The sequence below is a fragment of the Syngnathus scovelli genome, chromosome 19 (assembly GCF_024217435.2).
Source record: "Syngnathus scovelli strain Florida chromosome 19, RoL_Ssco_1.2, whole genome shotgun sequence".
In the NCBI taxonomy this organism is placed as follows: Eukaryota; Metazoa; Chordata; class Actinopteri; order Syngnathiformes; family Syngnathidae; genus Syngnathus; species Syngnathus scovelli.
The window spans coordinates 4024622-4040304 of NC_090865.1; the positions used below are offsets into that span (position 1 = coordinate 4024622).

Sequence of the window (15683 nt, forward strand, 5' to 3'; positions counted from 1 at the left end):
AATAATGCACATACAATTTTTAAAATTCCCCAAAATCATTTATTAACAGTAGTGTAAAGTTATTAAAGCAGACACAAATTTCCTTGCAAATAGATTATGTATATATTTTTGATATAATTACATGATATATTTTAGTACATTTGAGCTGCAGATAGGAAACCACATTTTTTCATTTTAAAAAGTTTGTTAAACACATGAAATAAGAACACCAAAAAAAAAAAAAAAAAAAATCAAGCTACAAACATGAATTCCTACTTGGCTAACCATTTAATGTTCCCTTGTCGTGTTCCAATGGAAGACAGTGGAACAATGTGAAGTGATGTCTGAAATGTTCCAGGACTGGTGGCTGTGATTTACCCCTTTAATGTGCAAAGTGAACAGTATAATACTTTGGGGCATTTTATTTCTTTACAAAAACCTTTACTAACAGGGGTGTGTAGACTTTTTATATATTGCCACTGTACTTATGTGACTCCTGTCCTGGAGTTTTTCTGACACACCTCATATACTGCACATTTTAGGCAACAAATTGTATGTGTTTTTTTTTTTTTTTGCAGAATTCCAACCTCTTAAAAAAAAAAAAAAAGACTTCTAGAGGATCATGGACAGTCCAAGTCATGGATGTTGGATTTTGTTGGCGTAACAAACTAGTTGAGGCAGTGTGCTGTGCTGACACCTACTGGTTAGGTTAGGAGAGGTGAGGATTCTTAGAACCAACACACACATACACACACAGGCAAGCAGTTGCCCTTTGTCCTATTTACTTTTTCCCTCGTATCTGCGAGAACATTCTGTATAGATCCGTGTGCCGAACAAGATGTCCACTTGGGAGAATTGTCTTTCCACATCCAGATAAGAGTTGCCCCACATCTTTTCCCAAAGGCACGTGATCGCATTATTTACACCAGCTTTTTGACGCAATCCTCGGAGGCCAAGGGAGAGTTTATCCCGAGTGGCAGACGAGCGTCTCCGGTCGGTAAAGTGCGTGAAAGAGAAACTTAAATGGTTTGAACCGTCCCTGTTTAGTGGTGAGGTTTAAAAAATAAAAAATGTTGTCATGGTTTCAGGTCAAAGTCTGAGCTGGTTCTGGAGAGGATGCTGTGGACTGTTTGGTTGAAGTCTTCAGGCTGATCGGCAAAAACGTAATGGCCTGCTCCTCGAATGACCTGTCAAATATAAGAAAGCAAATTAGAAATACTTCCATCACATTCTTTCTATGTGCAAAATGTACGAAAAGCTCTTACCGTGATTCCAACCTCCGGCCTGGTTTTCTTGAAGGCATATCCTGAGGCGCTGTCGATGCTTGATCGTGAGCCGTAAATAAAAGAAATAGGAATTCCTGCCTGAACTTGTCCGATGCGCTCCAACATGGGCCGCTTAGCCCAGCCGTACGGGATGGTCATGTTCTTGAACGCTGTTTCGCCGCTAAAACAGGAACGTGCATGTCTTCACTGGGTTGGTTGGACAAATTGGATTCCATTGTTGTGTAAAGTGGCCTACCTGGGAGTCTGAGCATTGAGATGGTAGATGTAGTTGGACACGGTGTTGTCATCAAAAATGGAGGAGTACTTCTGTTTGAAGTCGGATCTGATTGTTTGGACCAGCGTTGGACCTGAGGGGAGGAATGAAAACATTACAAGCCTGTCAACACTGATCTGCTGTGTGTACTGTACCAACCTAAAGGCCCGGCTAGCCTGAGGCCAGCTAGCGGGTTGAAGGGGCTCATGACGGCCCCCATGGCTCTGATCCACACTGGGATGGAGTTATGGTGCGGGTTCTCGGGACGGGCGGGGAACCCCCATGGCTCTACCAGCAGTAAATGTTTTACCCTACACACACACGGCAAATTTTTAGTGAACACAATAAATTGGTGACCTGTGACCTGGTGATGTATTGTGCTGGTCTACCTGTTTGGGTATCTGAGGGTATAGGCAGCAGATAAATATCCTCCCAGGTTGTGTCCCAGCAGGAGCATTTCCTGCAGGCCCAGCTTCTCCCTCCATTCTTCTAATGCGTCCACAAACTGCTCCTCGGCCCCCTCGGGCTCGCCGCTGAACAGCGGCCGGCTGCTTCGGCCGAAGCCCAGCAAGTCCACGGCGTAGACGGCACTGCCGCTGGAGAGCGAGTCCAGATTTTGAGTCCACAGGGCCACGCCGCCGCCAAAGCCGTGCAGCAAAACCAGAGGAGGCCTGGACTGTGGAATGGAGGGTGGCTGGAAGGCGATGGTCCATAGGTAGTTTCCGTTGGAGATGCGGACATGCTGTCTGGAGAAAGGCTGTTTGACACCTAAGGATCAAGGTAAGAAATATATGGATCAAAGGTTTGTTGACCACAAAAATAATCTTTTCACATCTCTTACTTTTCAGCATTTTCTCCTCTGCATCTTTAAGCTGAGTGAGGGAAGTGGGGCACCATGATGGCAGCCAACTTAATAACCAGGAGCTGCAGATGAAAAATGAAATGGGTGGATGTTTTTTTTTTTCTTTTTTTAAAAATCCTATATATGGTCCGCTGACCCTCGGTTCCTCGGCCCTAGTCTATGAATTGAACTTTGACCATGACATTTTCCTTATCATTGCTGACATGCAGTCTGGGACTTCCCTGACAATCCATTCTAGCAGAACTTGACAACATGTTCTAAATAAAACTACTCAACTGTTTTACAAATATCAAAAAAATACATTCAGTACTAAAATTCGACATTCTTAAACTGACAGGTAATCAAAAAGGGGAGTTTTAAAGAGATGTTTCGACAAAACATCCAGTAAAACTAGCTAAACTACACGCCGAATAAACAATCAGATAGCAAAACCATTCAGAAATAAAATATTCACAGTCAAGTACGCAAAAAGTAAGAGAAATTCTCAAAAAATAACAATTTGGCATAGAAGTTTGGTGCACTTTCCCAAACAGACGAATGGCGATTGACAGTAGCTACCCGGCCGAGTTGTCAACTCGTTCAAGAAAATAACGGAGCAATGTTGAGATCGTAAGACACACTAGTGGATTTTAGAAGGTTAAAATGTTCAAAACCATAATCGTACCTCTGCTCCTTGGCAGGTGGATCCCATTCCGCCATACTAAGCATGTTTAACGGTGGTCCTACGACCGACTGAGAGAAATGTCAGAATTTACCATGTTGCGTTCAAGTACACTCCGCGTAAATAGACTTAACTGGAAGTGAGGTTTACGCCCCACAAACACATACAAAAGAATAACATGATACAAGAGGATAATTTCCCACAAGTTGAAACGTATCTTAATATTATTGTAGATGTTTAGTTGGATTAGAATTTTAAGTAGAGCAGTGGAATTTTCTGCCGGTCTGCCTACTTTAACGCAATAGTTCAGACGTGTGGCCGAATGTCATTGAACACAACAGTACTTTTTGAAAACAAAGCCAATTTGTTGACGTCGCTATTCGAGGTAGTGGTCACATGTTTGATTAAATAAATGACAACTGTATTCAAACCATTTTCCTTCAAATGACGCTCTCAAAGAGGTACGTAAACATTGCGACAATTACAAAGAAACAATGACAGAATAATTGCTGATTAGTTAAAAAAAAAAAAAAAGCAAAATGGCATCCATAACAAACTGTGACTTCTTATGGAATCGAAGCCATTGCAATTTGCAATCAGATTCAATTAATGTTTTAATCGGAAGTTATTTATAGCAACGTGCACGCTTGAGGGACAATTGTTAGCAATTCTCCAACTTTGAACCAATTGCCCCATCAAGGTTTTAATGTTGCATGAGACACTGACGAGTACTTTACATTAATTCCCTTTATGTGTGTTTATTTTTTATTAACTATTATTTTGCCTGAGTAATGAGCTTTCTGTCTCCTGCCTGTTTAATCAGGTGTATAGGTTGAAGGCCACAAGTCTGTTTCCACGCGAAAGTATGTCAGTGGTTTAAGATATTAGATTTTTTTTTTTTTTTTAAGAATGGCGTCTCCACTCCACCTTGTGCAATGACACACGAGGAATGAGTTTTTTGAAGGCTGACAATAGACGGAAAAGATAATTACCAAGTTAGAGATTAAACCTAAACTTATCTGCATAAACTTGGCTGTACAGTTTTAAGATAAGAGGCGAGAGATTAAATGAAAAGTTAATTTAATTCATTATCCTCCAGGATTTGAGTGTACAGTATGATCCCATTGCTTTAGGAAGAGCGCTTTTGCTATCTTTACTATTTTTTCTTCTTCTTTTACTTTCCCCCCCTCTCTCCCTGAATCTCATTAAATGTTAAAAGAGGTTTTATCTTATAGATTAAAAAAGTGGTACCCTTGAAAACCTCTAAAGCATCATCCAGTCACTTTGCATACAGTATTAAATGGAAGAATTTAATGTGCTGGCACAAATCCATCAAACTGACTGTTAACAAACAAAATTAATGGTGTGCTTTATGCTCTGCGTTTAACCGAATGCAAATGATTTGATTTGACTCATTCAACAGGAAAAGAAAACACTGTGGGAGGAGACCCATGCCTGTCCGTGTCCGCAAGGGGGCGTGCTCGTGTTCTCTATGTATGTATACTTCTTACACACTGGCTACTTTGTCCTTTATTTCTCAAACACCATTTTCCTCTCATACCACCTACTTGTGGTGGCACTTGGGCTATGGGATGACTGAGTGGCTGCTGAGTGCATCGTTCTTGCCGCACTCATACACACACCCACACACATAAATTATGTGTTTGTGTCCCCCTGACCACTCCGAATGGGAAAAAGTAAGGCATTGAAACTGCTGTGCACAGGAGAGTCTGTTTAGTGTCATCCAGTGGCAACCAGGCCTTCATGGGTAATTCGATTTTTTTTTTTTATGAATATAAATGTCTGTAAAAAAAATACAGAAATTATCTCCACACATGATAGAAAATAGATGCATGAATAATTCCTGTCTGCACATGTGCTAGAATTGTCACTGTTGCATTTTTTATATTGTGTTTGGAAAACCGCGTGTGCACTGAGTTCTTTGTTGGCCCAACAGTCAGTTCTCGTTAGATCTCAGCAGCCCGAACCGCACACTCGATGGTGCAGCTATCGCCATAAGCGTGTGTGTCAGGAGTTTTTGGGGGCATGGCCCAGTGCACTATGGGTAAAAAGAGTTACCAGGGCTGTGAGCGATACATACTGTAGACAGGGGGCGGCAGGGATGCGGAGTCTGTCTGGTTGCTAGGATACGCGGCTGGCGCCAAGAGTGGCTATGATTTATAATGGCCGGGCTTCACTGTCTTGCTCTCTCCATTAGTTTCCACCATCGTCTCCTCCCTCTCACTTTTCCATCCTTCGTGGTTTGTAGCCTCGGCCAATCTGCACGTCTATTATCTGGAGACTTCCTTCCGCTGTCGTTGGAGGCTAATATTATCGCTGATGCCCAAAGAAAGAAAATTCCCAGCAACTTCTATCTATTTTGCAATCACTGTAAAACGCATTTTGAGTCCATTTCCGCCCCTCACCCTCTTCCAGCCGCGCTCGTCGTCCGAGATGCAATTATATCGATTCAGCAACTTTTGTGCGTGCATGTACCAGAGTGCCGGTTCACATGACCATGCATGAGCTGCAGCTACATGAATGGATGATATTGATTTGTAGAGACTTGATCCATCTCGCGTTGTCCCCAGGGATATAATACAGTGTGAGGGAGACGACGAGGAAGTGGAGGGCCGAGGGCCATGTGAGGCGAAGGAACAAAAGCAACTATACAGAGTATGGATATTTATCACTGGATGGTGTTTGATGTATATGTCGCGTTTGAGATCCAATGTCAGCACCGACGCTATACATTCAGGAAATAAAAGTGGTGCCTTGACCTACAAATTTAGTTTGCTTCGTGACCACGCTTGTAACTAAAAAAAAACAGCATCAAAAAAAATTATTAATAAAATGCAATCTAATTGTACTTCATAAAAACTTCCTCAGATCAACACTACTTTTGATGCATTTGACTCCGGAAGTTGCACTCTATCAACGCGTGCAGTATTAAATTACATTACCTTGCAGTATTTGACAACCATTTGTCTCTTAAGTTGTGCTGCAACCACAAGTGATCTAGCTGGACGTTCAAACAAGAGTGCCCATACCCCCCCCCCCTCCTCTCCCTTCTTCCCCCGACTCATCTCGGCCTGACTTCCAGTAAATGGAGGATAATTTTAGAGCGATAAAGAGCCCAGAGGATATCGAGGGAGCGAACACACACACACGTACAATAAGATGGTCCCTTATTCCCTATTGCACCTGCTGACCTCACGGGATCCACTGAGATCAGCTCGTGCTGAGTGTGCGGCTTCCACACCCACTCAAACACACACACACACACACACACATGCATATACAGGAATGCATACACTTTGACTAATAGGCCTAATGTTTCCTGAAGAGGGCCCGGCACTGCATTAGCTACGGATGTGGGATTGATTTAGAAACTGAAAGCCTTCGAGTGTGTGTGTGTACTTGTGTGTGTGAATATGTTATACATTTCCTGGTGGATGCCATTTAGTGTTTACTCGCAAATAATGTGCACGCTCACAAAAAGACATGCAAGCCACACATCAGTCGAGACCGCCACGATTATCCCTCATTTTCTTTCCACATTAGCGCAAAACATCTAATTGCAAAAATATTAACAAGTTGTATTATTTCACAATTGTTAAATTGCCCGAGTTTCGAAATAACCCTCTTGTCGGGCTAATTAAAGACGTGTGACCCATAACATCAATTACACAGTTGCGAATCTACTGAGTACAAAGTCCTGCCTAATGGCAGATTAGGACACGACGTCAAGCTAGCACTTCATTTCGGTGGTCGGCAAATTCATTTAAAGTAGGTGGTAATTAGCAGATATGAGCCCTAAATTATATTAACACACGCTCATGTCATAAAAATGTCATTTCTAAGAACAGTATGCAATTCAAATTGGTGTGATTTACACCCAGATTATCCAATAATTACAACAACAAAAATGTTATCATTGGTGGATTTCAATATTATTTTTATGTTATCACCACGCTGAAAAAAAGTTGAATGTAAACCTAAAATAATAACAAAGTCACCCCTTAATTGTTGTAATTGTATCATCTCAAATATTAGAAAATATACACTTGGTCTACTGTTTCTTTGTCAGCAATCTTTGTGATTATTCTAGAAAAATAATCAGTGTGTCACGATCATCACATGGCCTTGTGATGAACTTGGAGTGGATTTATGCTTTGTGATGTTTCCTTTGTCTACTTTGTGATAATTGTTGAACACTTGCGAATGCCGTCTCATTTTTCAGTCACCCTTTTTTTTTTCTTTTGACTATTTTAATAAACAGCCAAATGTAAGAATTAGCAAGAGAATGTCCTTGCGGGAACACGATGGACTAGTACAAGACAAATCGGAGGGTAAGGTTAAACGCTTTTGTCGCTTTGCCTTCGAATGGCTCCGGCGGGATAATCTTCATGTAGTGAGAAACAACCTTGAATAAAGATAAGTTGGCGAGAAAGGAGGAAGACGTGGAAGAGGAACGGGTTAAAGAGTGTCGAGAGGCTGAGGTGGCCGCAGGGGGGGGAGGAGGAGAAGAAGAAGCACGGCAGACGTGGAGGAGGAGGGTGGGGAATTGATGGAGCAGAAAGCTAGGTTATTCCTGCTGTGTGTGTGTGTGTGTGCATGTGTGTGTGTGTGTGTGCACGCACGTGGGCATGAATGGCAGGCTTTGGCAGTAAATGAAACTGTTTATCAGATCAATATGGCCATCATCTCTCAGATGACTGTGGCCTCTGCTGAGGAACAATAATAAATCACAGGCAAATATGGAGGACGATCCATACGCGGGTCTGCCAGGCCCGAACTGTCGAGTCTGCAGTCTTTATCTCCGTGCTTTGACGCTAAAGCAAACACGGACACCTCCCCTCAAAACGCATATTGCACACAGTCATGTATGTGAAATAGATCACGAGAAACGTCGGAACTTCAGTTTCTTCACAGGCGAGCTTCTGCACTGAATAATGTAGCCCACCGATATCAGCCAGAAGAGTCGGCAAACCAAAATAGCGTCACCAGCGCTGATAAATATAGAAGGTAATTAAATCAGCAGCAGGAGAGAGACGGAGAAAAGCCAGGAAAGAGCCAAGGTCTGTTTTCAAGGAGGATGGCACCCTAAGTTCACAAAATAGGGCGACATTTTTATTTTCACCTGGTTTTAAGTGTATATACGATGGCTACAAATTGATATTAACTTTTTTGTTCTTGTAGTCGCTCCGGTGCTACGGCCTTGGCGGAGGTCTGCCTTTGATTGGAATAAACTCTTATCAGGGGTGAGTTGAAGATTCTAGATTTGTGTAATGCCTTGGTGGAGGATTCTTTTTCATTTCCAGCCTTTGTCTGTTTTTTTTTTTTTTTTTGTCTGTGTGTGCTCCAATGCAGGCATCGTGAGTCAGCAGTATTTCATCCGCTTATCCTGAGGAGACTGGAGCACGTGAACGCCGTGGAAGCGCTTCATCCTATCTGCCCTTTTTTCCTCAATACGTTTTCGGGGACCTCCAACATATGGATGGATGGAAGGTCCCGCTGGGAGGCGGCGGAGTCGGAGGTGAGAGGTTCTTATTGGAGGGAGGGGCGGCGGGGTAAGCCGGCCACCATCTTGACATGCTCTCCTTTGGGAGCGTGTGTCAAATTGTTAAGAGAAAGTGACAGTCCAACACAAAGATGAATTTTAACACATGTGTAAGTCGCCTTTTCTCGACACACTCTCTTTCGCTCTTTGTCTTTTCCCTGAACTACCTCTTCCTCCATCACACCCACGCAGACAATGGCATCTTGTCTATCGTCTGCTTGACGCACAAAGGCGCAAAAACACATTTGCGCTCACACACTGCTGTAAAAGCAATCAGTCATACAAGCGTGACCGACGTGTATTTCTGTAACGTGCACAAAAGGCTCCTCACATTTTTTTTTTTTCCCCTCCCGCTCGCATTGTCTGCCTTTTTCACACACAAACACACGCACGTATACGCACGACGCCGCACTACTCTCTGTCTTGGAATTTTACATTTTGATGAAGGAGGAAGCGCGTGGTCCAATCAGAGCGGAGGAAGGCGGGAGAGACCATCGTCACGCAGACAGCAGGGACGACTCCGGGGCATCGGCGCCAGCGTCACAAGGGCTCCGCCGGTCCGGCCCGCTCCCCCGCATCCCCTCTAGGCGGGTGGTATGATCCGACAGGCTGGATAAGAACCCCTCCTCTCTGTCTCCCCCTCTCCTGTCAGTGCAAGGGTGTAGCTGCTGATCCTATACACCATAGCAGAGAGAGCGAGAGCGGCAAGAGGAGCCACGTCAGGTGTCACCGCTCCGCCACCCCGACTTGAGCGCCGCCGCGTCAAGGCCAGGTGAGTCCCAACACACGCTTACACTGACACGTGCCTTTGCCGACCACATGGCATCCCAATGAAATAAACACATGTACATGATACAGGTGTGCAGGTACCAGTGGGCTCCAGGATGTCATGCTTGTCACCTGCAAAGTGCGCATGAGAGTACGATTGGTGTCATCTACATATGTGTGGACACACGTGTGTAGAGAATATATGTTGTGTGCGTGTCTGTACGCACACCATCTCTTCCAGTATGGTGGTGAGAGACAAAGGGTCCCCTCAGTTTGACGCTGTGCACGCAGCCGCCACTGGGTGGGAAACTTCCCCCCCGTCACCAACCACCAGTTATGACAACGGAAGGGAGGGTGGGTGAGAAGAAAGAAGTCAAACAGGGTCTTCACGATATAACCCCCCCCTTCCCCTCGATTCCCCAATCTTAATTGCCGCCCAACACTCCTGACTCATGGTGATAGGAGGACACGGAGATGGTGAGGATGATGATGATGATGGCGGTGTAGGTATAGATGGGGTGGGGGTTGGGGTGTGGGGGCGGGGGGAGTGCACTCTGAGGACACGCGGGTTGGTTTGTCGGTCATGACAGGAGGACGACTGTCATGTTTGATAGACATACCAGAGTGAATGTGATTTAATACACGGGTCAAAGAAAGCAAAGGGGGTTGGGGTGGTCATCTGCCACGCACATGACTACGTGCGAGCGCGTGTGAATACGCGTGAGTGCAACCGTGGAACGACGAAAGAATGGCAGCGTGATGCGCTGAACCGGCGACCATCGCTGACCCAGACAAAGGGCGGCGATCATATGTGCGGCGGTCTCATGGCGGGAGGAGGGGGGGGGTGTATGATGAACAACCACATGTATGGAGGGCGTCACACGCACAACATGTGATCCTCACGTCTGGGTTCGGAAAGATGCCATGTGCGCATTGCGCCGCTGCTCCCCCCCTCCACCCCCACTCACTCGCTCTTTACCAGACGCCCTTATTCAACCTGCCACCGTTTTCATCGTCCTTTTCGCCAATGCACACCTCATTGATCCTTCGCCTTAACCTCCCCCCTGTTATATTCTATTACATCACCCCCCCCCCTCTTTTTGTGTGTCAACCACGAGATGAGATGTGATGTTATCCTTAAGTGGCCTTTTTGAAGTCCGGCCCATGTGATGGAGGATATCAGTGCATCTCTTCCAAAAAAAAGGGGGGCAGTTTCTAGTAAGGGTCACTCGGACCTTTTTTTTCTTTTTTAATGAGGTAATAACGAGCATCATCGTTTTGCACGACATCATAAATTTGAACAAAGACGTCGGTTGTCAATCATCTGAAATGGCGTCTCCGATGCTACGTATTGATTTGAGCGGACGTTTATTACCTTCTATAGAGTGTGTGTGAGATTTACACTTTTCCACGAGGGTCATTTACAATCTTGCAGGCTCTTTGTGTTAAAAACGCAGGCCCTCGAACAAGCTGTACATTTCTCGTTATGCCTTTTCCTCCACCCCCCCCTTTCCATATGTGAATGCTGTCAAGCTGTAGGGCGTGCCCCCCTACCCTCTATCCCTCTCAGCCCCTCTCGCCTCCACGTTGCATATATACATATCTCGCCAAGTGGAGTTCACGCTTGGCTGCACGCCGGCCGTACGAACGAAGCGCAATCCGTGGTTTTTGACGTCCGGGCTGGCGAGCATCATTTTTTTTTTTTTTTTGCTGAAACTGTGATGCATGGTTGCAGAAACGTCAATTTAATTAAGTGAAAATTCCAGAGCCGGTGTGCAAAATGGCTGCCGAGCAGACACGCTGCCTGTGATGGCCGACGAGTGCGTAGGTCTGAGGGTGATGCGTGTGCATATGTTGCTGCTGCGGGTAGATTTGTGCCAAGCGTAATCCTGCTTTTTGTGTGTGTGTGTCGTGGGCAGCCTCCGCTAATCCATAATTACCAACATCGACGTACCCAACCTAGAATGTAAGAGTCATTATGGCGGAACAATCGTCGATTGTTTCCCGGCGAAACCATGAAAAGACACATTTAGTCGCCGAGATAAAGCGCGCATTTGCATATTTGTCAGCGACCCGTCTTCAAAAAGCTGATCTTGTTGTTTCTTTGCAGTTGTTTGCCTCACCAAGCCGACCGGCCCGTGCGGCCCGCCCAGCCCGGGCCTTGTCTGCCCTACCCTGCCCAGCTGGCATCCTGCAGGAGTCATCAGGGTTAGTGCTCGGCTGGCACCCCTCGGTGGGCGAATCAGCAAGGCAGGAACTTGTAAATTTATAGATGTGCACTCAAACACGAGGCCAAACGATCCATCTTGCGTCAGAAAAAGAAGGGTGGGGTGCATTAGCTTTAAAACACATCAGTCACCACAGGCGATCGTAAGCGTCTTTTTTTTTTAAATTATTATTACACTGACAAAAATCATTCTTCATCGTGGTGCTATTTAAAATAAACGACCTCTTATTACAATTTCGACGTACGAAAGTCTTCATACTTGGATCAGCTGCTTATAATACAGCAAGTTTGAGCGTTTTGCGCAGTTCGTTGAGATGCTGCAGGAAAAAAAAAAAAAAAAGAGACAAAGCTTCAACTAAATGACTGTCGGTCTTATCGGGACCGCGTGGGCGTGTGTGCGCGCGTGCGTGAGGGAACGCGTGCGTGGACCACCAACAGGCTCGCGCGTTCAAATCTCTGCCCTTGTGTCTAATGCATCCATCCGCCTTAAAGTGTTCCGTCGCAAGCCGCTCAATGCATTAATTAGATTTTCGTTGAGTCGTCCGGGTTTCCATTTAAAAATTTTACACAGGAGTAAAATCTTGAATGACAATTGAAAGCACCAAATAAATGCTTTTGTTAAATGACTTCCACGCATCCTGGAGTGTTTGCTTCCTTTAAAAAAAAAAAAAAGGGCCTCTTTTTAAAGTGAGTTAAAAATAACACTTTAAAGGAGAACGCCATCATCTTGATTTTATTGATGTTCTCAATTTTAGTCGACGGAATTTGAGGACACGAACTCGAATGCGGCGCGTCTGTGTACCTGCCGTTTAGCCTCCGGTTAACGAGGAAACGAATGCGTGTTATCACACGGATCCGTAATAAACGGACACAAAATGCCGTTGTTGCTATTTATGTGCTCGCTGACATTAAACAACCTTCCGGCGTTTTGCTACATTGAAACGGTGTCATAATCCGGGTTTTCTGTATGACTGTAATTTCACCCCACTTGAAGATGGTGCAAAATCCGTCTTGAGTGAATATTGCGGAGGTCTGCGGCTTCCAGGGTGGGGAGGATGCTCGCCTACCCGCTTGGCTTCCATCCCGAGCGCAGACAACAGACGTCGTCATTTTCCAACTCAATTTACAGATGCATTAGGAGATGCTGAGGCGCAGCCATATCTATCGCTCAAATGCAATCAGGCCTCCTTTGTGCTTTAAGAGGAAATTGAGGGTGCCGTCGTCATCGACTTTCTTTCCCACTTCGCTCTCATGTGGGCTTTTTTTTTTTTCTGCCAATATAACATACACGACCGCATGCACTCTTTAATGACTGCTCTTGTTTCCTTTTAGGTTACATTAAAAACACAAAGATGGATGTCGAATATCATCTTTTAAAGATTTGTCTCGTAGATTGACAAAGGTGAGTTCGATGAACCGACCTATTTATTGTAAATTGATGGAAAAATATGATGAACCAGTTTGTCATTCTGAAACTAAATTTAAGTCTGGCAATATCTTGTTGGTATTTTTTACACCTTATGTTGTTTTAAGATAGAAATTAAGTACCAAGTAATCTTGATGAGGATTACCGCATACATCCAACATCTTTAATGTGGCGGACCCTTGGCTATACGTACGATTAAATGAGCTTGAATTAAAAAAAAAAAAATGAAAGCGAGGGAGGACGAGACCGGCAGTAGGAAAGCAGACAAAAGAAAGGATGGGGGGGTGGGTGTAAACCGCAGAAAAATGGCAGAACAGGACGGGGAAGAAAGGAGTTGTTCAGAAAATGAAATAGGTGCCTTTTGAAAAGACGCCACCTGTTATTGTCACCTCCGGGAGTCTGACTATCTACCTTTCATTTGTCTTTGTTCTGTGGAAATTGCCACAGATCACAGAACATCCTCTTTTTCACCCTCATTTTGTCCCCTCTATCAGCCATTTCTTCTATCCCCTCCTCCTCTTCTACATTATATTTGATCTTTTCCCTCCAAAAATCAAATTGTTCTCCGTTTTTACCTCATGGAGACCTCAGTTCATATGTGTCGTATCCGTTCAGGTAGAGGAGGTGTCTCGCTGCATGTGGACGTTATCTGGATAGCAGAGGCCGGCTGCCATAGCAACCATATGATGAGGCAGGCAGGGATATTTAAAGGAATTCAGCTGCTGCTCGCCTTGCTGTCTGCTTCACACACACATACGGACAAAGAAATGCACTCAAATGCGTGTTGAAAATCAATATCATCTTCCATATCATAAACCGTGAGTTATGGAATCATATCATAATTGCCCAGGTTTATTCAGCCCTCCTACCAAGAGCAATCATATTTTTTTTTTGATCCGCCATTCCTCCCTATTTATCCTCCAAGCAAAATCTTTTCCCCCTGTAGTGCTAATTAAATTAATCAGATTTATTTTACAGGGCCCTTAATCAACACTGTCGTCTGCCGTCAGTGTTTAAATACACACATACACACACGCCTGAAATTAGCTATAAGGCACTTCTATGAAAAAATTTAAAGCGTGAAAGACTTTTTAGCATCCTTAAAATCAGCAGGAGGCTCCATTGAAATTTTAAGAATATTTCAATAAATGCAAAAATGATTTTTTTTTTCTCCATTGCACATTCTGATCTTCTCATTAGGCTTTATTGTTCACTTTTGTAATAAGATTCCTTAATGTGTTCATAATGGTGCCTTTTGAAAAATAGTGTAAAAATTTCGATTATAAAGCCGTCAAAGGACAACAAAACGACACTTGTATACATTACGGGAATTTACAGCTAATGCAATCAGCATCAAACATGCTTGGATCAATTTGCTGATCGTAAATATCGTGCGACTTTCAACCTCACGCGCGATAATTAACCCTATTCAACCTATTGATGGCTGCAAGAAAACAAACAGCACCCGGGCGTGTTGTGGACACGATAGCCACATCAGCTAAATGCCTCGAATTGCATTTGATCACCGCTCCGGGCTAGCGCCTAATTCCTACCTTTTATTCCTCTTTTTACCGTCGCCGCCATTCAACGTTAAAATGAGATTGTAAGTGTAGGCAAGTGTAAGCAGGTCCAATGCCTGTGAGAGCGGGCGGCGAAGATGAAAGTGCTTCACGGAATCAAAATGAACAGTGACCTCTTGTAACACTCCCCTGCTCTTTATCCCATTCTAATCCCAGCTCATTTCATATGCTAAGTAAAAGCTTATATCTCGCTCACATTTGCACACACACACACACACGAACACACACCTCTCGTCGGTGTGATTATAAAATTTGCATAGAGGATGTTTGCAAGTGGAGAGAGGTTTGCAAGTGGCCTGTCAGGTGCAGAGAAGTTTAGCAAAAGCTCCCAATTTATGACAAAAATCCAACTAAAAAAAAAGTTCCCTCGAGTGTCTGTTTTTACGCCTCATCTTCTCATTTGCATGTTCTCTTCTCACAGCTGTCATTCGAGAAGTGCAGACCAGGGGAGAGCGGGAAGAGTAGACTGCGGCCCCCCAAAGGAGAAGCAATGAGATGTAACCGTTCCTCTTCTCCCTAATGGGAAGAGGATTTCTCCACCATTTCAGCACCATCTGCCGGCTCGGTGGGGCGGGACAGCTGGTGTTGTGAATCAGGCCGCCACATTCCAGGGAACGGCTACTTCCCAACACCAGGGTCTCTCCTTTACCATTCGCACGCTTCACCTCAATGAGCTCAAAAATGCATTAATGATTTGGAGACGCAAGATAATCTCTACTCACAGTCTTATGTAAGAGATTCCATGTCAGATAATAAAATTATTCGTGATGAATGTGGTGTCTAGTTTAGCCAATTCAAAAGATGAGCAAAATCATGGGAACACTTTTGATGGGCTTAAATTGAGCCAACACTACCTATCTTGAGAACATGATTTCTGTGTGAGAGAGACTAAGTTAATAAAGGAAAATAAACAATTTTGTGTGCAGTTTTTTATTGTTTAGTCGTCCCAGGTTGTCAAAATAGGTAAACAGGAGCATAAAAAGGCAAAACAAAAGCTTTTGGACTGTACAGGAGTAGATATAATAAAGTATGAAATGTGCAAAGTGTGTAGTTTTGGACATCTCTTGGAAAATGTAGA

At 44.2% G+C, this 15683-nt stretch overlaps 1 protein-coding gene and 1 long non-coding RNA gene across 2 annotated transcripts; one reads left to right on the forward strand and one right to left on the reverse strand.

Annotated features, from left to right (window-relative positions):
- Window positions 1–16: 16 nt before the first annotated feature.
- On the reverse strand, window positions 17–3331 carry LOC125986780 (1-acylglycerol-3-phosphate O-acyltransferase ABHD5). Its single transcript, XM_049750649.2, has 7 exons — window positions 3045–3331; window positions 2360–2442; window positions 1908–2286; window positions 1678–1829; window positions 1501–1612; window positions 1245–1425; window positions 17–1166 (listed from the first exon to the last, which is right to left on the reverse strand). Exons 1-7 carry the CDS (start codon window positions 3086–3088, stop codon window positions 1056–1058), a joined length of 1062 nt encoding a protein of 353 aa, XP_049606606.1. The 5' UTR covers window positions 3089–3331; the 3' UTR covers window positions 17–1055.
- A 3945-nt stretch (window positions 3332–7276) lies between these two features.
- On the forward strand, window positions 7277–15519 carry LOC125986974 (uncharacterized). Its single transcript, XR_007487830.2, has 6 exons — window positions 7277–7393; window positions 8244–8305; window positions 8415–8580; window positions 9257–9376; window positions 11483–13001; window positions 15027–15519. It is a non-coding gene; the product is annotated as an uncharacterized lncRNA (long non-coding RNA).
- Window positions 15520–15683: the final 164 nt, after the last annotated feature.